At 43.7% G+C, this 26,881-nt stretch overlaps 1 protein-coding gene across 1 annotated transcript in view; it reads left to right on the forward strand.

Moving 5' to 3' along the window:
- LOC115169864 (chromodomain-helicase-DNA-binding protein 7) overlaps positions 1 to 26,881 on the forward strand; it is a 124,033-nt gene that overhangs the window by 24,866 nt on the left and 72,286 nt on the right. Inside the window, exons 2-3 of the mRNA XM_029725921.1 lie at positions 2,225 to 4,072; positions 8,890 to 9,296. Coding sequence (XP_029581781.1) covers positions 2,387 to 4,072; positions 8,890 to 9,296 — 2,093 coding nt within the window. The 5' untranslated portion in view covers positions 2,225 to 2,386. The remainder of the gene's footprint in view (positions 1 to 2,224; positions 4,073 to 8,889; positions 9,297 to 26,881) is intronic.

The raw sequence follows: 26,881 nt of genomic DNA on the forward strand, positions 1-26,881 counted from the left end.
TCAATCTCTCCAAACGTAAGCCAGATCACGGAAGAGATACTTTCTCAGCCATGCTGTAATATGAATGGAAGAGCGTGCCTCTGCCTCGTTCATTCTCTATCCCTCGTGAGTCTTTTCCTCAATGGCCCAAGTGGAATTCAATTCATTTGTGAGTGTTGTGTTGATTGCTACTGACTTGTTATCATACATTTTCACTGGGCTTCTACTGTGGCTGAAATGACCTCGGGCAAATGTAAGGAGCATAATGGTGTGGGCGTATAACTGAAGGTGACTGTGGAGACGTACTGTAAGTGGTAGTATTAGGAGATGTCGTAGTCTGTGCTCTAGGTCTATATGGCGGTTCAGACTTGTCCAATCACTTCTGTAGATATAAGCAATAAGTGTATTATGGTTGTTCTACAAATGTAGCAATTCTAGTATAAGTCAAATATGTTGTAGTGTATCTGTTTGCTATACTGTGTTTTTTTACTACTGCGTAGGCCTAGGCTACGTCTCTCTCTTCTCTCTGTCGACACTGCTAGCTGTGTTGCGGTTTGTCTTTAGAGATCGGTTACAGCTTGTTTCTTCTTCATCTGGTGAGTCGCCCACCAAATTTATTTTGATTCCTTTTGTAGTATGTTGCTAAAGCATGTTGTGTAGCATCTTAAGTTGCGAGATGCGTTCTCTTTCTCACCTCAGGGATTTCTTACGATTTTTGAGTTTGAGAAGGTGAAATTCAGTGTCTCTGAATTATTTTACAAGGGCTTATGCTAATGTCCCTTTTTGAAAAGTTGCTATTTTGCAGGAAATGGTTTCCCCTCTGCTCATTGACGTAAGGTCAGTGGTTTCCCCTCTGCTCATTGACGTAAGGTCAGTGGTTTCCCCTCTGCTCATTGACGTAAGGTCAGTGGTTTCCCCTCTGCTCATTGACGTAAGGTCAGTGGTTTCCCCTCTGCTCATGGACGTAAGGTCAGTGGTTTCCCCTCTGCTCATGGACGTAAGGTCAGTGGTTTCCCCTCTGCTCATGGACGTAAGGTCAGTGGTTTCCCCTCTGCTCATGGACGTAAGGTCAGTGGTTTCCCCTCTGCTCATGGACGTAAGGTCAGTGGTTTCCCCTCTGCTCATGGACGTAAGGTCAGTGGTTTCCCCTCTGCTCATGGACGTAAGGTCAGTGGTTTCCCCTCTGCTCATGGACGTAAGGTCAGTGGTTTCCCCTCTGCTCATGGACGTAAGGTCAGTGGTTTCCCCTCTGCTCATGGACGTAAGGTCAGTGGTTTCCCCTCTGCTCATTGACGTAAGGTCAGTGGTTTCCCCTCTGCTCATTGACGTAAGGTCAGTGGTAGTGGTGTTAGCAGCCATGAGGAGAGGCCTCTGGGAAATATCCCCATCAGGAGCATTTTCCTTATTTTACTGTCCTTGTGGGGACTTTTGGGTATTTCCAGTACCCATGAAGATAGTAATGCAAGCACACATATAGTCTCAAGTCCGCACACGCACAGGCCCACACATAAACACACGTGGCGTGTTGAGTTGGACATCCAATCCCTGTGCTGGCTCTCCTTTCAGCCTGGTTTTTCACACCTCCATAATAACCATCTGATTACAGAGCTCAGAGGATGAGCAGGTTGAGGACACACACAGAAAAACACACAGCTACTCTAAAATGTATGTGCATACACTCACTCCCTTACACATTCACACTCTGAATCTCTGCCTCTTTCTCTCCTTCCCTCTCTCTCTGCCCAACAAAACACACACTTGAGCAGGTGGCTTCCTCCTTGTATTTTCACATCTGCCGGGCTGATCTGGCAGCTGCTGCTGTTTAAACACTCCTGCTTCTGCCCAGGTCTTTGTTCTTTCCCTAAAGAATGAATGGGTTTAGGTTTGGTGCCTGTCTCTCTCTCTCTCTCTCTGTCTCTCTCTCTCTCTGTCTCTCTGTCTCGCTCTCTCTGTCTCTCTCTCTCTCTGTCTCTCTGTCTCTGTCTCTCTCTCTCTCAAGAAAATCTTTTGTTTGAAAGCAAAGTGAAACGGAGGTGGGATGGGGTGGTGGGGGATGGGATGAAAGGGCCATCTTGGGGGAGGGGTTGCTTACAACTGTTTAAACTGCTGAACATGTGCCACTTTAACAAGTCCAATTCAGTTAGCAGGAGGTTAAAGAACGGGAGTAAGGTTGCACAGTGGGCCTCATCTGATATAGCCCCTGCTAATACTCTGTTCTTATCTCTCTCTCCTCCTCTCCCTCCAGGTCCTGTAACCTGTCTTTGCCTGACTCTGCATTCTCGTTCTCTGGGAGAATTAGGGAAATATGGAGTGACATGCTGCAGATTACTTAGCGGATTAGAGGCTTTGAGGACATCCACCTCTGTGTGAGCGCAGGTTCCCCGGAGCTCCGCTCCCCCCAGCAGCCATGGCTGACCCGGGGATCTTGAGCCTGTTCGGGGATGATGCCAACCTGTTCTCGGACGGGCTGGAAGGCCTGGGGGACTGTGGCTTCCCCCAGGACCAGCCCAACCCTATAGGACAGCAGGAACACCAGGGCTACGGGTCGCTCTCCTCCAACTCCCTCAACCACCCCTCACAGGCCGGCCCCGGACAGCCCAAGATGGGCCACCCCTACGACCCCTTTGCAGGCTACGAGCAGCAGCAGGGCAACGGCCCTGCCGTCAATGGCATGGTGACCCCGCACTCGCGCTACCACAACAACCCCCAACAACCCGGAGGGGGGCACCATGTCTACCCCAGAGCCCAAGGCGATGGGCACGGGCAGTCCTTCCCTGATGGAGGAGCCGTGTGGTCCGGGCAGGGCAGGCCTCCATTCCAGCAGCAACAGGCATCCGCCCAGGCCCCCTCCCACCAGCAGCACGACCCCTCAGGGCCCCAGGACCACGGCCACCGTATAGGCCCCTACATGGGCCGGTCCGACTACGCCACTATGCAGGGCCACCCTGGCCAGACCCAGACGCCACCCAGGATCAACCACTTCCCTCCGGGCATGGGCCAGGAGCCCAACCACTACATGGGCCACGTGGGGCTCCAGCAGAACTCCAGCATGACGGGCCACCCGGCACAGCAACAGCAGTTCCTCCACCGGCCCGGCCAGGGCCCTGTTCACACGCAGGACCACATGGCCTCCCACACCTCTCACCAGCAGCACCAGGGCTTGGCGGGGAGGCCCCACCAGAATATGGGGTTCAACATGCACGGCCAGGCAGCCTCTCCTGGTGCTGTAACCAGCTCAGGGCCGTACCCCCCCTACCCCCAGTACGCCAACCTTAATCAGGGATTAGCCGGCAGTGCAGGGATGAGTCTCGGCATGAGCCTCAGCAGCACCAGCAACAACAACAGTAGCGCCAGCGGGCCTATGGGGCCAGCCCAGGTCCAGTGTTACCCCAACGCAGGGGGGGCCCCACAGCGCTACCCAGGTCCTCAGGTACACCAGCAGCCTGTCCACCCCAACCAAATCACCGGCCAGCCCATGCACCCCTCCCAGGCCCAGGCCACCCCCCATCAGCAGCCCCACCTCCCCACAACACCTCATGGATCTTACGGCTCTCCCACCTCCATGAAGGGCATGGGAACCACCGCGGTCACACCTCCGCCTCAACAGGTCCGACCCCCTAGTGCAGGTCTTGCTCCCGAGGTAGGGGGGTACCCTGGAGCGCCACTCCAGGCCCCTAACCCCATGGCCCCCCCTCAGAGAAACACCACTCCCCTGGGCGTGCAGCAACCGCAACATCATCCCCAGCACCTCTCCCACCCACAGCAGCACCCCCACATGCCCCCGAGCCAGCAGCTCTACCCGGGTATGTCCCCCAACCAGAGAGGCCCTCTCGACCAGGTGAGACCTCCAGGTCCTATGGCCCACGGTGAGCCTCCAGGACCACAGGACCAGCGGCTGCTCCCTCCCCAGCAACAGCCTCCTCCCATGGCCTTCCAGCAGCAGGTGCACCCAGCCCAGACCGCTTTGCCCCCGTCGCAGGCTCAGACACATCTGGCCGGCCCCCACCACCAGAGCTCCCCTCCCAACCAGCCACCTTGGGCGCCTGCAGGACACCAGTTGCCTCCAACCCCCCAGAAAGTGCCTCACATTCAGGTGAGTTTGCTTTGATGTTCGTGTGTGTGTGGGGGGGGGGGTTGTGTGTTTGTTTTCATGTGTGTGAGGCTGTGTGTGTGTGTGTGGGAGAGTGGGTGTGTGACATTTAAAAACTCAGCGTTGCTCTGTTGATTGGGGGTTTTGAGGTGTTAGTGTGTGGGGAAATGGATTTTTACAGCTGTTTGTTTCCTCTCCACTGCATATCCTGGCCCTCCCCAAGATCCAGGCGCCACTGTGCTAATCTCCTAACCCCCTCCCATCCCCACCCCCTCTCTCTGAGGGGGAATACTCCCTTCCTGCTCTCTAAGCATCTCTCCTCTCCCGTCTGCTCTCTTTCCGCCCGCTCTGCTCTCTCTCCCTCTATTCCTTCTCGCTCTCTCTCGCTCTCTGTGTGTGTTTGCCTTGTTTGTCTCGGAGGACTCATGCGTGAGTTAATGGTGTACAGCAGGATGTGCTCTGTCGGGGGAGGGAGAAAGGGGGCAGAGAAGGGAGGATGGGGCAGCCGGTGGGGAGTGGAGGTTAGCAGCTCTCAATAACTCGCTGTGTGTGCGTGTGTGTGTCAGTCACATGCCCTGGGTTCCATTAGCTTGTTTTGCGCTCAAAGCCGCCTCCTCTGCTGACCCATTAACATACAATGGTCCCGCTGTGGCAGCACACACATCCAGCACTTAGCATCTCTATTAGGCGTCTTCCTCATTCACACCTTCGTCTCCAGTCCTCCTCTTCCCCTTTACCAGAGTTTCCCCATCCTCCCGATACTGGGGCTCTGATTGGCGAGTTTTGTGGTTGACATTTAAGATGTCGGAGTTAATTTGTCCAATGCGAATGACCTAGATGTTAGGCACACAGTTAAGTCTCATAGCATCGCTTCTGTGCGCTTTGGTCCCTGTCTGCAAGAACGTTGCCCCGTTATCTGTTAGTCTGGCTGAGGGAAATGTGCCCAGAGGATGTCTGACCATGATGGTGTTTTCTGCTGCGTGGTCGTGGTAGCCGTCTCGCACTACTCTCTGGTTATAGGGTGGCATGCAGGGCTACCTCTTCCTAAATGTCTGAGACCACCTCCTTCAGCTCTTAGCCCTGTATGCTGTAATATGGTTATGGCTGGGTAGTGCACACTGCACCGGGCTACCTACCTATTCCTAAACAGCTATTTAGCAGCTCAAGGTCACTGAGCTGGTTCCATGACCTTTGGTGCTGCTTGCTATATAGAACGCTCACAAGAAAGGGTGTGTGACACATCTAAATATCACTATTGGCCGTCCCACCTCTAGGGCCTTTTACACCCCTAGGCCACAGCCTTCCATTTTGTTTTAAGGGTGAAGAATTGGCATCATTGAAGAACCCTAAATGTAAAGAAATCTCCTGGATTGAAATGGAACTGACAGTCACCCTAATTGGCACAGGGCTTTTGAAAGGCAGGGGCTCCCAGGGGTTTCTAACCCCAGCCTGGAATGAAACCAGGTCTGCTAGTTTCAAAAACGAGTCACCTTGAAAACAAGAAATGTTTAATACGAGCCAGCCAACTGTTCTCCAACACCAGAGACTAGGGCCTATACGCTAGACTAAATTAGTTTTGACGGCATCACTTAGGTCCAGGACAATACCAGTATCGCGGCATGGGAACAGGACAATACCAGTATCGTGATACTCGTTAGTATCGTGGCATGGGAACAGGACAATACCAGTATCGCGATACTCGTTAGTATCGTGGCATGGGAACAGGACAATACCAGTATCGCGATACTCGTTAGTATCGTGGCATGGGAACAGGACAATACCAGTATCGCGATACTCGTTAGTATCGTGGCATGGGAACAGGACAATACCAGTATCGCGATACTCGTTAGTATCGTGGCATGGGAACAGGACAATACCAGTATCGCGATACTCGTTAGTATCGTGGCATGGGAACAGGACAATACCAGTATCGCGATACTCGTTAGTATCGTGGCATGGGAACAGGACAATACCAGTATCGTGATACTCGTTAGTATCGTGGCATGGGAACAGGACAATACCAGTATCGCGATACTCGTTAGTATCGTGGCATGGGAACAGGACAATACCAGTATCGCGATACTCGTTAGTATCGTGGCATGGGAACAGGACAATACCAGTATCGCGATACTCGTTAGTATCGTGGCATGGGAACAGGACAATACCAGTATCGTGATACTCGTTAGTATCGTGGCATGGGAACAGGACAATACCAGTATCGTGATACTCGTTAGTATCGTGGCATGGGAACAGGACAATACCAGTATCGTGATACTCGTTAGTATCGTGGCATGGGAACGAAACACGAATCGGATTGAACTTATTTAGGAAAAGGTCCCTAATGTTTATTTTCCTAGCTATATCACACTGTTACATAAGGTAGGTTTTTAAAGGACCATAGTTTGGTCTGCTTTGCGTTTTCTTTTTGCCATATAAAAAATATTGCCATACTGGTATTGTCACATCACTAGCATCATTGTCCATCCTATGGCTCTTTCAGGAATACTGAATATAAAAAGCCGATGCCGATTAATTGGCAGATTTTTGTAATTGAAAAAAAAAAAGTGGTATGTATGTAATAATGACAATTACTGAATGAACACTTCTATTTTAACTTAATATAATACATCAATAAAATCAATTTAGTCTCAAATAAATAATGAAACATGTTCAATTTGGTTTAAATAATGCAAAAACAAAGTGTTGGATGAGAAAGTAAAAGTGCAATATGTGCCATGTAAGAAAGCTAACGTTTAAGTTGTAGTTATTATAGGAATTATAGGACTATTTCTCTCTCTACCATTTGTATTTCATATACCTTTGACAATTGGATGTTCTTTTAAGGCACTTTAGTATTGCCAGCCTAATCACTGGAGTTGATAGGCTTGAAGTCATAAACAGCGCTGTGCTTCAAGCATTGAGAAAAGCTGCTGGCAAACGGAGGAAAGTGCTGTTTGTATCAAATCATAGACTCAATTATAATAAACACAGAAATACGAGCCTTAGGTCATTAATATGGTCAAATCCGGAAACTATCATTTCGAAAACAAAAAGTTTATTCTTTCAGTGAAATAGGGAACCTTAGATAAAATATGCAAACGGGTGGCATCCATAAGTCTAAATATTGCTGTTACATTGCACAACCTTCAATGGTGTGTCATAATTATGTAAAAATCTGGCAAATGAATTATGGTCTTTGTTAGGTAGAAATGGTCTTCACACAGTTCTCAACGAGCCAGGAGACCCAAACAGCTGCATATACCCTGACTCTGCTTACACTGAACGCAAGAGAAGTGACACAATTTTAGGCACCGCATTGACTATATGCAACACAGGACAAGCTAGTTAAACTAGTAATATCATCACCATGTGTAGTTAACTAGTGATTATGTCAAGATTGATTGTTTTTTTATAAGATAAGTTTAATGCTAGCTAGCACCTTACCATGGCTCCTTTCGTGGATTGCAATCGTCCAAAATGCTGATTACCGATTGTTATGAAAACTTGAAATCGTCTCTAATTAATCGGCCATTCCGATTAATCGGTCGACCTCTAGTCTCGATGGCTCCATCAGGCCCTTTGCCCACCGTAATAGTGTTGGGTATGAAAGACCACAGCCACTCATCAGCCGTGGCAGGCCTCTGCTCTGCTCCTTTAAGGAGTATTTAGCTTCTAGAGCGAGCACTTTGGCTGTCAGATTAACCGGCACGTCACTCTTCCCCCTCCGAGAGATGAAACCCAATACCGTCCGTATCGTATTCCTTACTGCTGCTGTCACATTAGTGATGCAGTGAGTGCGCGCACTGGGCCCATTGTCATTCATGGGATTGATTATCGGGGAAGCTGGGCAAGAGGAGACATTTATCCATTTAAAGCAGCAGCCCAAGCCCTCCTCTCTCGCCTCGCTCTCTTTCTATGGCCGGCCTGTCTTCTGCACACCTCTGTTTGGGGATGGGCGTAAACACTTTCTCTGTGACCTTGGTGATGTTTGGCATGCACCATGCAACCAATCTGTCTGCTCGCCTGTTTACAGGAAATTTGCATTCGACTGCCGCAGTTGATGTGGTTTCTCAAGTTTTGTCTTTGAGTGAACTGCGGGCCTCCGGGATAAAGCAAGTGCTCTACAAACAGAACCTCACGTCTTTCATTCTTCTGAATTTTCTTTCTTTCGCTCTACTGTCTTTAGTGGAAATGCTTGCACACACTTGAACTAGCTCAGACAAGGGCGTTGTTTTCGAAGACTCTTTTTGGAGAGCGCTGTGGCATATTGCAGTATATTTGCTGATGTCCATAAATGCTGCTCCCCCCCCCAGCTGCCAACTGGTTTCCTATCAGCCCATCTCTGCTGGGGCTGTGGCGGGGAGAGGACCAGCGCAGTCTCTATAGGAATAGAGGTTCGACAAGAATTAACAAGTCCCTCTTTAGGATTTGAGGCTAGAGGAGTCCTAGCCCCTCACTCTCTTTAGGTATATAATTCTCAATTGAACCAGCAGTCTGAATAAATGACATGTTGTCTCAATAGGTTTAAGTTAGACATTTGTTCTTTCTCTATTGAGCTATAGATTTAGTAAAGTTATCATTGTCACCATGCTGCACTTAAGAATAGTATAAAGCTAGTAATGGCCATATGGAGATAAAGGTAAGGACTCGGGTAGGCAGTGGAAATTTGACTTGTGCCAGATATCTTTTGTTCAAATCTGAACAAAAACTGTTTAAACCTCGTTGTCTGATGAACCGCCTCAGAGCGGTTGGTTGGTTTTTGTTTCTCCTGCTGCCGAAAATATTTACTAGTTTATTATTCCTTCCCCTTCTCCTGGCAGTATTCTACGTCATCTGAGATGACAGCTTCTGACAGGACACCCGCTTCGGGGGTGAACCTCCAGCCAGCCAACCGTGACAAGAAGCCCACCGAGCAGAAACCAAAAAAGAAGAAAGCGAAGGTGATTGTGGAGGAGGAAACAGTAGAGGGGGGAAAGAAGCCCAAAAAGAAGAAAGGAGGATGTATAGAGGAATGTGGCGAGGAGGGGAAACAAAAGGTCGGGGACGGTCCCTGGGCGGAGGTTAACTGTCTGACAGGTGCCCTGGAGGAATCGCTTGTGGTGAAGACAAAGAAGAAACCAAAGGAGCCTAAAGAGCCCAAGACTCCGAAAACACCCAAGACCCCCAAAGAGCCCAAGGAGAAGGCCAAGAGCACTACCCCCAAGGCCAAGATGCCCAAGAAGCCCAGGTAGGTTACATTTGCTTTACATAAACTAAATGTCACTTTAGTTTAGGCCTAACTATTTATATCAGCGCTACATTAGCTAGGCTACATCTTGGCTATTTATATTAGCACTACATTAGCTAGGCTAGATCTAGGCTATTTATACCAGCACTACATTAGCTAGGCTAGATCTAGGCTATTTATACCAGCACTAGATAAGCTAGGCTAGATCTAGGCAAGGCCCATACCTCGAAGTCAGCTTCTCTCTTACTACTGTTATTGAATGCTTTGAATGAAAGCTTTGGTGTTCCTCAGGGATAAGTATTACTACCGGTGTGAATGGGTTTTGGCTAGGGTCTTAAAGCTGATTTGTGTTCAGGTCAGTATTTATGCTTTTAGGATAAACCTTACTCTCAAGTCGACTTGGACTTGATAGCGCATACTCATCCCCACCATCAGCAACTGCATTTCCAAAATCAGAGATTTGATCTAAGTTTCATTGGCCTGTTTCCCAGGCCATATGGGAGGGTCACCTCAAGCTATCAACACCACCTTACCAATGTTGCCAATTTAGCAACTTTGTCGCTATATTTACAGAATTTTCAGACCTTTCCAGCGACTTTTATTGGTATGAGTCTAACAACAAATACACACCTACATTTCAGGCTGCCTTTGGAGTTTTTTGACAGTGGGTTTTGATGGTTTTTATAGCATTTAGCGACTTTTCTCACTCAATTCTGGTGCAAACGAGAGTTGGAGAAGCTGCCTGTGCAACAGTCACATCACTGAATACACAGGCAGAAAAGCACACATGGGGGGTGCGTTAGGAAATGGGGCGAAAAACGTTATGTTGGGGACCGTAGCTATGGCGCACAACAAGGCAAATTGGTGCTGTGATGTCATCGCGGCAATGGCAAACGTCATCTAGCGACAAATCAAGGAGCCAATAGCAAAAATTGTTGCCATCACTGCAGCTGAGCTGTGCGGCACTCTTTATCCCACCCCTCACTCATGTGACCAGTCAGTGAGAAACGCAGGTTAAGACCCAGAGTTCGCTAACTCCTAGGTGGGTGAGGAGTGAGGTCCATGATCTTAGTACATGTAGGCCGAGGGGGCACTGCTTGGTCATTTGTTTTAAAAAATGCGGTGGTTTTGTGATCTGTGGGAAATGTCTAATGTGGTCATACATTTGGCAGGAGGTTAAGTGGAGCTCAGTTTCCACCTCATTTTGTGGACAGTGGGGAAATATCCTGTCTGCCTATGGCAACCTCTTTCAATAGCAAGGCAATGCTCGCTGAGTCAGCACATGATCAAGGATTTTGGGTCAGTCAGTGGTCAGGTATTCTGCTACTGTGTACTCTGTTTAGGGCCAAATAGCATTCCAATCTTGCTCTGTTTTCTGGTTGATTTCTTTCCAGTGTGTCAAATAGGTATCCTTTTTGCTTTTTCATAATTTGGTTGGGTCCAATTGTTGCTGTCCTGGGCCTCTGTGGGGTCTGTCTGTGAACAGAGCCACAGAACCAGCGGTTTGAGGGGACTTTTCTCTAGGTTAATCTCTGCAGTTGAGGGCTTTGTGGTGGAATGTGTGGCATCACTTCCTTTTAGGTGGTTGTAGAATGTAACAGCTCTTTTCTGGATTTTGATAACTAGTATAGTCTGCTCTGAATGCATTGTTTGGGGTATTGTGTTGTACATTTAAGTATATTTTTGCAGAATTCTGCGTGCAGATTCTCAATTGAGTGTTTGTCACATTGTGTGAATTCTTGGTTGGGGAGTGGACCTCAGACCTCACAACAATGGGTTCCAGAACTGATTTGAAGTATATGTATTTTTTTTGCCAGATCCTAATTGGGATGTCGAGTTTTATGTTCCTTTTGATGGCAAGACGGCCCTTGTCTCATAGATCGTTCACAGCCTTGTGTAAGTTAACTGTGGTGGTGTTTGGGCCGAGGTAGATATAATTATTTGTGTGCTCTGGGGCAACGGTGTCTAGATTAGAATTTGTACTTTTTGTTCTGGCAACTGGGCCTTTTTTGGAGCTGCATTAGTTTAGTCTTACTGAGATTCTCTAATTGGCTGGATATATAGGTGCTGCTTTAGGCACCAGATCATCTGTAAACAGACATTTGATTTCCCAGTCCAGTATGGAGAGGCCGGTTGCTGCTGACTGTTCCAGTGCCCATGCCAATTCATTGATATACCGTATGTTCAGAAAGTATTCATACCCCTCGACTTATTCCACATGTTACAACCTGAATTCAAAATTGATTCAATACATTTTTTATTCAACGATCTACACACAATACCCCATAATGACAAAGTGAAAATGTTTTTAGACATTTTTGCAAATCTATTGAAAATTACATCAGGGATGCAAACTATTCACCTTTTGGCGAAACTTTCCATTTTGAATCCGATATAGGTGACCTATGGGATTTGTGTCGATCCAATGACAAAAGTTTGGGAGTGGGGGTGGGGTGGCTTTGGATCACTACTGGCTGTAAGAGAAAGAGTGATGCATGTTTGGAGCAATACTGGCTGTATCCAAGGCTCAGCCAATCGTTCACATAACAGAATGCAGCACGCAACTGAAGAGAGAAGAGACAACCAAGTTGCTAGTTACAGCATCAGCGCGTGCTCTGGAAAGACAGCGGGAGAGTGGAAAGGCAGTTTGCCAGTTACAGCAGGGCGTCCCCTTAACGATAACGAAGAGGTAGGTGATAGAGGTCGACCGAATAATCGGAATGGCCGATTTAATTAGGGCAGATTTCAAGTTTTCATAACAATCGGTAATCTGCATTTTTGGACACCGATCATTGCCGATTACATTGCACCCCACGAGGAGACTGCGTGGCAGGCTGACTACCTGTTATGTGAGTGCAGCAAGGAGCCAAGGTAAGGTGCTAGCTAGCATTAAACGTATCTTCTAAAAAAAACAATCAATATTAACATAATCACTAGTTAACTACACATAGTTGATGATATTATTAGTTTATCTAGCGTGTTCTGCGTTGCATATAATCGATGCGGTGCCTGTTAATTTATCTTTGAGTCATAGCCTACTTCGCCAAACGGTTATTTAACAAGCGCATTCGCGAAAAAAGCACTGTCGTTGCACCAATGTGTACCTAACCATAAACATCGACCTTTCAACCAAGCCTTTCTTAAAATCAGTACACAAGTATATATTTTTAAACCTGCATAACTAGGGAAATTGTGTCACTTCTCTTGCGTTCTGTGCAACAGAGTCAGGCTATATGCAGCAGTTTGGGCCGCCTGGCTCGTTGCGAACTGTGTGAAGACCAACTTCGCCAAACGGGGGATGACTTAACAAAAGCGCATTTGCGAAAAAAAGCACAATCGTTGCACGAATGTACCTAACCATAAACAAAGACCGTAATTAATTTGCCAAAATTTTATGTAATTATGACAGCATTGAAGGTTGTGCAATGTAACAGAAATATTTAGACTTATGGATGCCACCCGTTAGATAAAATACGGAACGGTTCCGTATTTCACTGAAAGAATAAATGTTTTGTTTTCGAAATGATAGTTTCCGGGTTTGACCATATTAATGACCTAAGGCTCGTATTTCTGTGTGTTATGTTATAATTAAGTCTAAAAGACTGAGAACAGCTCCTCCAAGGCACTCCTTGTTTTGTACAATGGAGGGACTGTCTCCTCCATTTCCTCTCCTTCTCCTTCAGGCTTCTCCTCCTGTTGCTGGTGCTCTGTGTCTGTCTGCTCCGGCTCCTCTGACAGCCCTGGTGTTGCTCCTGTCACATTGCCCTCAACAGCTGCCTTCCTCAGCCTGTCCCAGGTGGCGTCACTCACCGGCCTCCCTTTAAATCTGGGGTCCATTGCTGTGGCCTCATGCAGTAAGGCTTGAATGTCCTCATCCTGATAACGCTCGGAGAGGTTCTCCCACACCTTCTCTTTGATGGTAACCACAAACGTTGTATCTTCATGCTTCACAGTGAAGTGCTCTTCCAGTTTTTGGAGGATGGGTATGATCTGTCCACAAGTGTAATTCTTTTCACATGACACACACACAGTGTGGATGTATAGAGGATTCTTGTGAGCTGGACAAACTCCTCAGCCTTATGGAAGTCCTTGTCCTTCAGACGGTCCAGGTTGTCCTTGGTCATTGCTTTTCGCAGTCGTGGGTCCAAGGCTGCTGCTTGGATCGCTGGATACTGCTCCATGAACCTCTATCATTAGATGGAACTCGCTCTCTGGTCTTGACATCAAGGATGAGTGAGTGTTGCGGAAGGCCTGAAACAACAACAAAAAATAACATGCACTTGAATATTGAATTCAATTGTTAAATGTGGGAATTTCAAAATAATAGTTTAATAGATTAAACTGGCTTCTTACCAAGGAGCTGCGGCTTTTCCTTCAAGACTGTTTTGGACATCGAGGATCTCTCGGACCACTGCTCTGATTGGGGCTGGACATCGAGGATCTCTTGGACCACACGACTAGAGGTCGACCGATTTTAATCGGAATTGCCGATTTAATTAGGGCCGATTTCAAGTTTTCATAACAATCGGTATTTTTGGCCACCGATTTGCCCATTAAAATGTTAAACCTTTATTTAACTTGGCAAGTCAGTTAAAGAACACATTCTTATTTTCAATGACGGCCTAGGAACAGTGGGTTAACTGCCTTGTTCAGGGGCAGAACGACAGATTTTTACCTTGTCAGCTTGGGGATGCAACCTTACGTTAACTAGCCCAACGCTCTAACCACCTGCTTTACGTTGCCAAGGTAAGTTGCTAGCTAGCATTAAACTTATCTCATTAAAAAAAACAATCAATCAATCATAAACACTAGTTAACTACACATGGTTGATGATATTACTAGTTTATCTAGCCTGTCCTGCTTTGCATATAATCGATGTGGTGCGCATTTGCGAAAAAGCACTGTCTTTGCTCCGACGTGTACCTAACCATAAACATCAATGTCTTTCTTAAAATCTATACACAAGTATATATTTTTAAACCTGCATATTTAGTTAATATTGCCTGCTAACATGAATTTATTTTAACTAGGGAAATTGTGTCACTTCTCTTGCAAACAGAGTCAGGGTATATGCAGCAGTTTGGGCCCCCTGGCTTGTTGCGAACTGTGAAGACAATTTCTTCCTAACAAGGACAGCAGACTTCGCCAAACGGGGATGATTTAACAAAGCGCATTTGTGAAAAAAAGCACAATCGTTGCACGACTGTACCTAACCATAAACATCAATGCCTTTCTTAACCTGTTAGGGCTAGGGGGCAGTATTTACACGGCCGGATAAAAAAACGTACCCGATTTAATCTGGTTACTACTCCTACCCAGTAACTAGAATATGCATATTCGGATAGAAAACACCCTAAAGTTTCTAAAACTGTTTGAATGGTGTCTGTGAGTATAACAGAACTCATATGGCAGGCAAAAACCTGAGAAGATTCTGAACAGGAAGTGGCCTGTCTGACAAGATCTTGTTCTTCTTGTCTCTGTTTATTGAAGACTGAGGATCTTTGCTGTAACGTGTCACTTCCTACGGCTCCCATAGGCTCTCAGAGCCCGGGAAAAAGCTGAATGATGTCATTCCAGCCCCAGGCTGAAACACATTTGAGCTTTTGGCAAGTGGCCGATAAGAGGATAATGGGCTTAGGCGTGTGCACGAGTCGATCCCGTGCTTTATTTTCTGTCGTCTATTTACCTAAACGCAGATTCCCGGTCGGAATATTATCGCTTTTTTACGAGAAAAATTGAATAAAAATTGATTTTAAACAGCGGTTGACATGCTTCGAAGTACGGTAATGGAATATTTAGAATTCTTTTGTCACGAAATGCGCCGTGCTCGTAACCCTTATTTACCATTCGGATAGTGTCTTGTACGCACAAACAAAATGCCGCTGTTTGAACATAACTATGGATTATTTGGGACCAAACCAACATTTGTTATTGAAGTAGAAGTCCTGGGAGTGCATTCTGACGAAGAACACCAAAGGTAATCAAACTTTTCTAATAGTAAATCGGAGTTTGGTGAAGGCTAAACTTGCTAGGTGTCTAAATAGCTAGCCCTGTGATGCCGGGCTATCTACTTAGAATATTGCAAAATGTGCTTTCACCAAAAAGCTATTTTAAAATCGGACATATCGAGTGCATAAGGAGGAGTTCTGTATCTATAATTCTTAAAATAATTTATGCTTTTTGTGAACGTTTATCGTGAGTAATTTAGTAAAGTGTTAGTAAATTCGCCGGAAGTTTGCGGGGGGTATGCTAGTTCTGAACGTCACATGCTAATGTAAAAAGCTGGTTTTTGATATAAATATGAACTTGATTGAACAAAACATGCATGTATTGTATAACATAATGTCCTAGGTGTGTCATCTGATGAAGATCATCAAAGGTTAGTGCTGCATTTAGCTGTCTTCTGGGTTTTTGTGACATTATATGCTAGCTTGAAAAATGGGTGTCTGATTATTTCTGGCTGGGTACTCTGCTGACATAATCTAATGTTTTGCTTTCGTTGTAAAGCCTTTTTGAAATCGGACAGTGTGGTTAGATTAACGAGAGTCTTGTCTTTAAAATGCTGTAAAATAGTCATATGTTTGAGAAATTGTAGTAATAGCATTTCTAAGGTATTTGAATAACGCGCCACAGGATTCCACTGGCTGTTACGTAGGTGGGACGATTTGGTGCCACCTACCCTAGAGAGGTTAAAATCAATACACAGAAGTATATATTTTTAAACCTGCATATTTAGCTAAAAGAAATCCAGGTTAGCAGGCAATATTAACCAGGTGAAATTGTGTCAGTTCTCTTGCCTTCGTTGCACGCATAATTAGGGTATACAGAATCTGGCTCGTTGCTAACTAATTTGCCAGAATTTTACGGAACTACGAAATAACATTGTAGGTTGTGCGATGTAACAGGAATATTTAGACTTATGGATGCCACCCGTTAGATAAAATACGGAACGGTTCCGTATGTCACAGAAAGAATAATGTTTGAGATGATAGTTTCCGGATTTGACCATATTAATGACCTAAGGTTTATTATATTATAGTTAAGTCTATGATTTGATATTTGATAGAGCAGTCTGACTGAGCGGTGGTAGGCAGCAGCAGGCTCGTAATAGTCAAAGGTATATGGTTTAGAGAGAAATAGTCGACGCGTCATAATTCCTGTAATAACTTGCGGCTGAACTTGAAAGGGGTTCCTTCGTTATTTTACCGTTCATGTCTTCCATAGAGAATGTCTTGATCTACTTCAAATAAGGTCTGTGTTTTGTGCTTAACCTGTTAGGGTATAGGGGGCAGTATTTTCACGGCTGGATAAAAAAATGTACCCGATTTAATCTGGTTACTAATCCTACCCAGTAACTACAATATGCATATACTTATTATATATGGATAGAAAACACCCTAAAGTTTCAAAAACTGTTTGAATGGTGTCTGTGAGTATAACAGAACTCATTTGGCAGGCAAAACCCTGAGACAGATTCTGACAGGAAGTGGATACCTGATGTGTTGAATTGACTTTAAGCCTATACCATTGAAAAACAAAGGGAAGGAGGAATATTTTGGCACTTCCTATTGCTTCCACAAGATGTCCCCAGCCTTTACAAAGTGTTTTGAGTCTTCTACAGTGAGATCTGACTGAAGAAGAGCGTTGGAACGGCGATGGCCCATTAGACACCTGGCGTGCGATTTGATGGTGGGTACTCTCGTTCCGAAACGTTTTAAAAGAGAACCCAATGGTCAGCCTTGAATTTTATTCATGTTCTGGTTAAAAAAGGCCCTAATGATTTATGCGATACAACGTTTGACATGTTTGAACGAACGAAAATATATTTTTTCCGTTCTTGAAGTGAAGTGAAGTCCGGCGGGCTTAGATCATGTGCTACAACACGGAGGTTTTTGGACATAAATGATGAGCTTTTTTGAACAAAACTACATTCGTTATGGACCTGGGATTCTTTGGAAGTGACATCTGATGAAGAGAATCAAAGGTAATGGATTATTTACATAGTATTTTCGATTTTAGATCTCTCCAACATGGCGGTTAGTCTGTATCGCAATGCGTATTTTTCTGGCGCAGTGCTCAGATTATTGCAAAGTGTGATTTCCCAGTAAGGTTAATTTTAAATCTGGCAAGTCCATTGCGTTCAAGAGATGTAAATCTATAATTCTTTGAATGACAATATAATATTTTTACCAATGTTTTCTAATATTAATTAATTATTTTGTTGTCATGACTTGACTGCCGGTATTGGAGGGAAACGATTTCCTGAACATCAACGCCATAGTAAAACGCTGTTTTTAGATATAAATATGAACTTGATAGAACTAAAAATGCATGCATTGTCTAACATAATGTCCTAGAAGTGTCATCTGATGGAGATTGTAAAAGGTTAGTGCATAATTTTAGCTGATTTTATGGTTTTGGTGACGCCTGTCTTTGAATCGACAATGCACTACACACAGCTATTGTCAATGTACTCTCCTAACATAACCTAACTTTATGCTTTCCCCGTAAAACCTTTTTGAAATCGGTAAACGTGGTTAGATTAAGAAGATGTTTATCTTTCAAAGGCTGTAAGTTAGTTGTATGTTTGAGAAATTTGAATTTTGACATTTATTTGGTTTCAAATTGGCCGCTCTTGAAATGCACCTGCTGTTGATAGGGTGCGCCACGGGTGGCACGCTAACGTCCCACATAGCCCCAAGAAGTTAAACCGCCTCGGCGTTTTGATACCCGTGTAAATCTCACTAGGTAACGTTTGTCAACATATTTTCATAAATCCACTCTACAAAAAAAATTATCTTCGCTTATATTGATCAGAGTTATATCCTATGGATATCTACACAGTTATAAAATTGGCATGGTGGTGTAAGCCTAAACCAAACACAGACCTTATTTTAAGTTAATCTAAAAATATCCTATGGAATAAATGAAGGAACCGCTTTTCAGATTTTGCTAGAAGGTGTCATGGGAATTATGACTCGCACTTTGGTAGTCAATTCTTACCATGCCCATTATTAAAATAGGATTTCCTGCATATAGAAATTCGTTTTTGTTTTCAGCATTCATCACAGGTAACTTAAACTCTATTTTTATTATTCAAACAGTTGAGAGTATTTGTCTCCTAAGCAGACTCTTTAGTATTGTTGTATATACATACACATATATAATAATCGGCCGATTAATCGGTATCGGCCTTTTTCGGTCACCAAATAATCGGCATCGGCGTTGAAAAATCATAATCGGTCGACCTCTACACACTACCACTGCTCTGATTGGGGCTGGACATCGAGGATCTCTTGAACCACACGACCACTGCTCTGATTCGGGCTGGACATTTATCAATGGAAGTAATTTTGTAGATTTTCTGCACTGCCAGGTTCAGTGTGTGCTAAGCATCCTATTTTTAGGATGTGTGGCCTCTTGATGGAAACATCCATATTGCCAGCATTATCAACAGTCACAGCTGTCTCAAACTCTTCCAGAATGATTGAGATCTCCTCTGCCACTGCTTCGCCAGTTGTGATTTGAACACTGCCCTTCTGTTTTAGACTGCCCTGGTGTGGAGGACCTTCTGTTTTACACTGCCCTGGTGTGGAAGACCTTCTGTTTTACACTGCCCTGGTGTGGAGGACCTTCTGTTTTACACTGCCCTGGTGTGGAGGACCTTCTGTTTTACACTGCCCTGGCTTGTGTAGTGCACTGTAGCAGTGAGATAGTGGTCCTGACAGAGGCTGGTCCACCCATCTGATGTGATGGCCAGCTTTGGCACGTCCTTCAGCTCAGTGATCACATTGGCCTTTTCTACACCACACCAGGCAGGAATGAATGTGTCTGAGGTAACCCCTGGAGGGAGGGTATATTTGGGGTTGTGTGTCTTGCTCATCTCCCTACAGTAAAAAAAAACGAGTTCATGTGTTGAATTATCATTATTGTGATGGGACTAACATACAATCCTTTTATATCCTAAACATTAATACAACTCAAAATATACTGAGACTGTTACCTAAAGCCCTTGGAAAAGGGGTGTAGGCCTTTCACTATGAAGTTGGTCACGGCTAGGTGGCACTCATTCACCCTCTCCTCAGTCATCCTCCCACTAGCTGCCAGCGTGAAGGGGCTTTGGGCTGGTCTTTGGCTTCTACCAGCTGTATTAGAGGGAGGAGTGGGTTGGTTCATTGTAGCTGCAACTTTAACAAAAAAGTAGCAAAATCTTTAAATGAGTGATTGTTTAGCTATAGTGTGTTCATAAATTCAATCAGCTGCCTAATGGTTCCTTTTGATCATGAACCCATGTTCGCATAATTGAGTTAGTGTGTGTGTGTGTGTGTGTGTGTGTGTGTGTGTGCTCTAGGCTGCTAGCATACATGCCTAATGGAGATCGGGCAACGAGAGATGACTGCCTAGCTCGTAGAGCAAACTGTACTTTTCTCTGCCTGTACATGATGCACTTTCCATAGATGTTTGGACAGATGGCTCGTGTTTCTGCCCTTACAAGCAAAAGTCTTGTTGCGCTTGTGGCAACGAGCATCGTCAGCATCGACTCTGGAGTGTAACCACACTTTTGAACGTTTGTTCTCTCCGCCATCGTCACTAATTAAGAGCTGGGTTGTGTGGGGGTGGGTGTGTGTGTGAGATGTAGTGTGTGTGTGTGTGTGTGTGAGATGTAGTGTGTGTGTGTGTGTGTGTGTGTGTGTGAGATGTAGTGTGTGTGTGTGTGTGAGATGTAGTGTGTGTGTGTGTGTGTGTGTGTGTGTGTGTGTGTGTGAGATGTAGTGTGTGTGTGTGTGAGAGATGTAGTGTGTGTGTGTGAGAGATGTAGTGTGTGTGTGTGAGAGATGTAGTGTGTGTGTGTGTGAGATGTAGTGTGTGTGTGTGTGTGATGTAGCGTGTGTGTGATGTAGCGTGCGTGTGTGTGATGTAGCGTGTGTGTGATGTAGCGTGTGTGCATGTGGGTGGGCGTGTGTGTGAGATGTAGCGCGTTTGTGTGAACTGGCTTCGCAACTGGCCTACCTGGTTAAATAAAGGTGAAATAAAATAAAAATAAGTATCTTGCTATAGTAGCTGGATCGAATTCTGTTAGCAACAATAGCCAACTTAGCTGATCAAATACTTTAGTTTATTGTTGAAAATTAGCTGGCTAAAAAGTCAGACAGCTAGCTAGCAAACGTTACAACATCAGATGAGCTAACATTAGTAACCTAACCAATTCGCTATAGTATTAACTGGTATACGACTCCTTGCCGTTCTTCAAGTTATAACGCGTTAGTTGCTTACTGGACCCTGGCAATCTGTGTGAAATGTTAACTAGCTAACAAACTAACTACCATCTGAACTGTTTTCCCTCTACAGTATGTGGTTAATTTTCAGAATGAGAGAAGTAGGTGAAAATGAGGCGTTGCTTGTTAAAGAAGTGGATTCAGGGAACAAGTGTAGCTGGAGCTGGGCCTGGCTTTAGCTGGAGAGGTGAAAGAAACTCCACACACTTTCCTGCTTTCAATACAGTGGATAAAAAGGGGTATGCCAGGTGTACTCTCTGCCTGAAAGAGATCAATTATGCCAACAAAGGATATCATGCTCTGCTGGCACATTGTAGAACAGATGTCCACAGGCAGAAAGTGTACAATATAATAACATGCAGTGTAGCCCAAAGATATTGCTTTTGTTGTGTTGAACTTGACAGTAACACTTTTGTGTGAGTGAGTGGGGATTATTACATTTTTTACTCTGTGAATGTTATTTTTGCCCACATGTAGCCTTGTGCACTTGATCAATGTCTACTATAGTGGCCACTATAATAGAGAAACAATAGAATGTCTGTTTGTTTCATTCTATTTCTACTTTAAGATGTGTGTGGTCACAAGCGTTCTATTATAAAGGCTGTCATGGCTAACTGCAATATTAGTGTATTGTTTTTTTCTCAAGACTTGAGTGTCATTTGCAGTAAAGTCTAGGCAACAATTAACATTGAATTGCTTTCTTTACATGTTTTAGCTGTGAGTTAGGTTCACAGTAACCACTTTATTTTACACACAGAGACTGATCATGTAGATCATATTCTGTGTTTAATTTGTTCACACCTGCATTTCCCCCTAGCAGTTTTTTTTGCAACAAAAGTGTCACCTTTGGTCCCTCACCAGTTTGCATCCCTGTGACATACAGAAATATGTAATTTACATAAGTATTTACTACCCTGAGTCAATACTTTGTTTAAGCACCTTTGGCAGCGGTTACAGTTGACTATTTCTGGGTGAGTCTGGAAGAGCTTTCCACACCTGGATTGTGCAACATTTGGCCATTATTCTTTTAAAAAATTATTCAAGCTCTGTCAAATTTTTGGTTGATCATTGCAAGACAACCATTTTCAGGTATTGCCATAGATTTTCAAGTAGATTTAAGTCAAAACTGTAACTCGGGAACATTCCGTCTTCTTGGTAAGCAACTTCAGTGTAGATTTGGCCTTGTGTTTTAGGTTATTGTCCTGCTGAAAGGTGAATTAATCTCCCAGTGTCTGGTGGAAAGCAAACTGAACCAGGTTTTCCTCTAGGATTTTTCATGTGCTTAGCACCATTCTGTTTTTTTTAATCCTGTAAAACTCTAGTTCTTAATGATTACAAGTATACCCATAACATGATGCAGACACATCTGTGCTTGAAAATATGGAGACTGGTACTCAGTGTTGTGTTGGATTTGCTCCGAACATAGCACTTGTATTTAGGACAAAAAGTGAATTGCTTTGCCACATTTTTTTGCAGTATTACTTTAGTCTCTTGTCGCAAACAGGATGCATGTTTTGGAATATTTTTATTCTGCACAGGCTTCCTCTTCACTTGGTCAATTAGGTTAGTATTGTGGAGTAACTACACTGTTGTGTTGATCCATCCTCAGTTTTCTCCTATCACAGCCATTAAACTCTAACTGTTTTAAAGTCACCATTGACCTCATGGTGTAATCCCTGAGCGGTTTCCTTCCTCTCTGGCAACTGAGTTAGGAAGGACGTCTATCTTTGTAGTAACTGGATGTATTGATACACCATCCAAAGTGTAATTAATAACTTCACCATGCTCAAAGTGATATTCAATGCCTTTTTTATTTTTACCCATCTCCCAATAGGTGCCCTACTTTGCGAGGTATTGGGAAACCTCACTGGTCTTTGTGGTTGAATCTGTTTGAAGTTCACTGCTTGACTGAGGGACCTTAAAGATAATTTGTTGGGTAGAGAGATTAGGTAATCATTAACTATATATTATTGCACACAGTGAGTTCATGCAACTTATTGTGTGACTTGTTAATAAGCACATTTTTACTCCTGAACTTATTTAGGCTTGCCATAAAAAGAGTTGAATACTTATTGACTCAAGACATTTCAGCTTTACATTTTTTATTAATTTGTAAAAGTGTCTAAAAAAATATCCCACTTTACATTATGGGGTATTGTGTGTAGGCCAGTGACGACAACGTCTCAATTGAATCCATTTTAAATTCAGGCTGTAACACAAAATGTGGAAAGTGAAGGGTTGTGAATACATGTTGAAGAGGGTGGGGCTCAAGCTGCATCCCTGTCTCATTCCACAGCCCTGAGAACACGTCTTTATTGCCAATTTTAACAGCACACTTGTTTGTGTACATACATTATGTCGTGTTTTTCTATCAATTTGTAAAGCAGACCAAATTGAGTCAAAAGGTTTTTTGAAATCAACAAAGCATGAGACAACTTTTTGTTTGTCAATAACAGTATGCAGGATGTATACGTTGTCTGTCGTACAGTATTTTGATAAGGAGCCAATTTGTTCACTGAGGAAATGCTGGAGTCTGCTGTTAATACTGCAGATCATTTTTCCAAGGTTGCTGTTGATGCAGATTCCACTGTAATTATTGGTCAAATTCGTCTCCACTTTTGTGGTTTGGGGTGACCAGACCTTGGTTCCAAATATTGGGGTTAGATACCAGAACTGGGGATAATGTTAGCCCATTTTAATTTGTGGTCTGTATACACAATGAATGTACAAAAAATGAGGAACACCTGCTCGTTCCATAAGACTGACCAGGTGAAAGCTATGATCCCTTATTGATGTCACCTGTTAAATCCACTTCATTCAGTGTAGATGAAGGGGAGAAGACCAGTTAAGGGGCGGCAGGTAACCTAATGGTTAGAGCATTGAACCAGTAACCGAAAGGTTGCTAGATTGAATCCCCGAGCTGACAAGGTAAAAATCTGTCATTCTGCCCCTGAAACAAGGCAGTTAACCCACTGTTCCCTGGTAGGCCGTCATTGTAAATAATAATTTGTTCTTAACTGACTTGCCTAGTTAAAGGTTAAATAAATAAAAATGATTTTTAAACCTTGAGACAATTTAGATTGTGTGCCATTGAGGGTGAATGGACAAGACAAAATATTTAACCTCTCTACGGTATGTGGGACGAAATCGTCCCACCTAGTCAACAGCCAGTGGAATCGAGTGGCGCGATATTCAAATACCTTAGAAATGCTATTACTTCAATTTCTCAAACATATGACTATTTTACACCATTTTAAAGACAAGACTCTCGTTAATCTAACCACATTGTCCGATTTCAAAAAGGCTTTACAACGAAAGCAAAACATTAGATTATGTCAGGAGAGTACCCAGCCAGAAATAATCACACACCCATTTTTCAAGCTAGCATATAATGTCAAAACAACCAAAACCACAGCTAAATGCAGCACTAACCTTTGATGATCTTCATCAGATGACACTCCTAGGACATTATGTTATACAATACATGCATGTTTTGTTCAATCAAGTTCATATTTATATCAAAAACCAGCTTTTTACATTAGCATGTGACGTTCAGAACTAGCAAACATACCGCAAACTTCCGGTGAATTTACTAAATTATTCACGATAAACGTTCACAAAAAAACAATTATTTTAAGAATTATAGATACAGAACTCCTTTATGCAATCGCGGTGTCCGATTTTAAAATAGCTTTTCGGTGAAAGCACATTTTGCAATATTCTGAGTAGATAGCTCACAATCACGGGCTAGCTAATTTGACACCCACCAAGTTTGGCTTTCACTAAACTCAGAATTACTATAAGAAAAATTGGATTACCTTTGCTGTTCTTCGTCAGAATGCACTCCCAGGACTTCTACTTCATCCACAAATGTTGTTTTGGTTCCAAATAATCCATAGTTATGTTCAAATATCCTCTGTTTTGTTCTTGCGTTCAAGACACTATCCGAACGGGGACGCGAATCGTGACAAAATTTAAAAAAATATTCCATTACCGTACTTCGAAGCATGTCAAACGCTGTTTAAAATCAAAAATAGCGATAATATTCCGACCGGGAGACGTCTTTTTCGTTCAAAGACTGAAAATGTAAAACGGCATCTTCACGCGCACCCGTCTCATTGTTCTCAGATCGACCACTATCCAAATGCGCTACTGTTTTTCAGGCAGGGGCTGCAAAGTCATCATTCAACGTTCTGGCGCCTTCTGAGAGCCTATGGGAGCCTTAGAAGGTGGCACGTTACAGCAGAGATCCTCTGTTTTCGATAAAGAGGCTATAGAAGGCCAAGAAATGGTCAGAGAGGGCACTTCCTGTTTGGAATCTTATCAGGTTTTGGCCTGCCATATGAATTCTGTTATACTCACAGACACCATTCAAACAGTTTTAGAAACTTTAGGGTGTTCTCTATCCAAATCAAACAATTATATGCATATTCTAGTTTCTGGGCAGTAGTAATAACCAGATTAAATTGGGTACGTTTTTTTTATCCGGATGTGAAAATACTGCCCCCTACCCTAGAGAGGTTAAGTGCCTTTTAACAGGGTAGGTGCCAGGCACACCGGTTGTGTCAAGAACTGCAACGCTGCTGGGGTTTTCACGCTTAAGTCTCCCGCTTGTATCAAGAATGGTCCACCACCCAAAGGACATCCAACTTGGCGCAACTGTGGGAAGCGTTGGTGTCAACATGGGCCAGTATCCTTGTGGAGCACTCTCGACACCTTGTAGAGTCCATGCCCTTACAAATTGAGACTGTTCTGAGGACAAAGGGGTGCAGCTCAATATTTGGAAGGTGTTCCTGATAGAGGTCGACCGATTTAATCGGGGCCGATTTCAGGTTTTCATAACAATTGGTAATCGGTATTTTTGGCCGGCGATTAATTATTAAAAAAAAAAAAATTATAATTAATAAATAAATAAACCATGGACATTTCTTTTTACACCTTTATTTAACTAGGCAAGTCAGATCTCACATCTCTAGCGTTTATTGCACGCCGAGTCAGGGTATATGCAACAGTTTGGGCCGCCTGGCTCGTTGCAAACTAATTTGCCAGAATTTTACGTAATTATGACATAAAATTGACATAACATAACTCGTAAGCATTCATTCAGACAGCACTTTCATGTGTTTTGCCAGCAGCTCTTCGCTGTGTTTCAAGCTGTTTATGACTTCAGACCGGGTGGGTATAATTTGTGGAACGTTCCAACAGGAATCTATTCCAAAAACTTTGTAAATAACAAGGTTGCCAAAAAACAACGCATACAAAGTTGTATAGCGGCAGAATAAGATACCGGGTAGTGAGTGGTCTATTTCATTGCATTTTTCACTCATCACGTTTATTCCGAAAAATGTCTGTCCTCACATGTCTGGTTGCCTATAGACAAACATTAAGAATAAGCTACGTGGTGAGTTGATGCCTATTCGGCAGCTAGTTAGCTAGGTTTGTATGCGTTGCTACTTTGTATGCGTTGTTGGTTGGCAACCTTTTACTTTACGTTTTTTGAAACAGATTCCTGTTGCAACGTTCCACAAATTATACCCACCCCTTAAAGCCTGTCAACTCCCAAGATTAGGCTGGTGTAACCGATGTGAAATGGCTAGCTAGTTAGCAGGGTGCGCGCTAATAGCGTTTCAAACGTCACTCACGCTGAGACTTGGAGTAGTTGTTTCCCTTCCTCTACATGGGTAACGGTGCTTCGAGGGTGGCTGTTGTCGATGTGTTCCTGGTTTGAGCCCAGGTAGGAGCGAGGAGAGGGACGGAAGCTATACTGTTACACTGGCAATACTAAAGTGCCTATAAGAACATCCAATAGTCAAAGGTATATGAAATACAAATCGTATAGAGAGAACTAGTCCTATAATAACTCCAACCTAAAACTTACCAGGGAATATTGAAGACTCATGTTAAAAGGAACCACCAGCTTTCATATGTTCCCATGTTCTGAGTAAGGAACTTAAACCGTAGCTTTTTTTACATGGCACATATTGCACTTTTACTTTCTTCTCCAACACTTTGTTTTGCATTATTTAAACCAAATTGAACATGTTTCATTATTTGAGGCTAAATTGATTTTATTGATGTATTATATTAAGTACAAATAACTTCATTCAGTATTGTTGTAATTATCATTATTATAAATAAATAACCCCCCCCCCAAAATCGGCCGATTAATCGGTATCGGCTTTTTTGGTCCTCCAATAATCAGCATCGGCGTTGAAAAAAAATCATAATCGGTCGACCTCTAGTTCCTGATGTTTTGTACACTGTGTATTTTATCATTTCCTTTAGTAAACCAACACCACAGGCCTTTTT

The sequence above is a fragment of the Salmo trutta genome, chromosome 31, assembly GCF_901001165.1.
Source record: "Salmo trutta chromosome 31, fSalTru1.1, whole genome shotgun sequence".
NCBI classification, from domain to species: Eukaryota; Metazoa; Chordata; class Actinopteri; order Salmoniformes; family Salmonidae; genus Salmo; species Salmo trutta.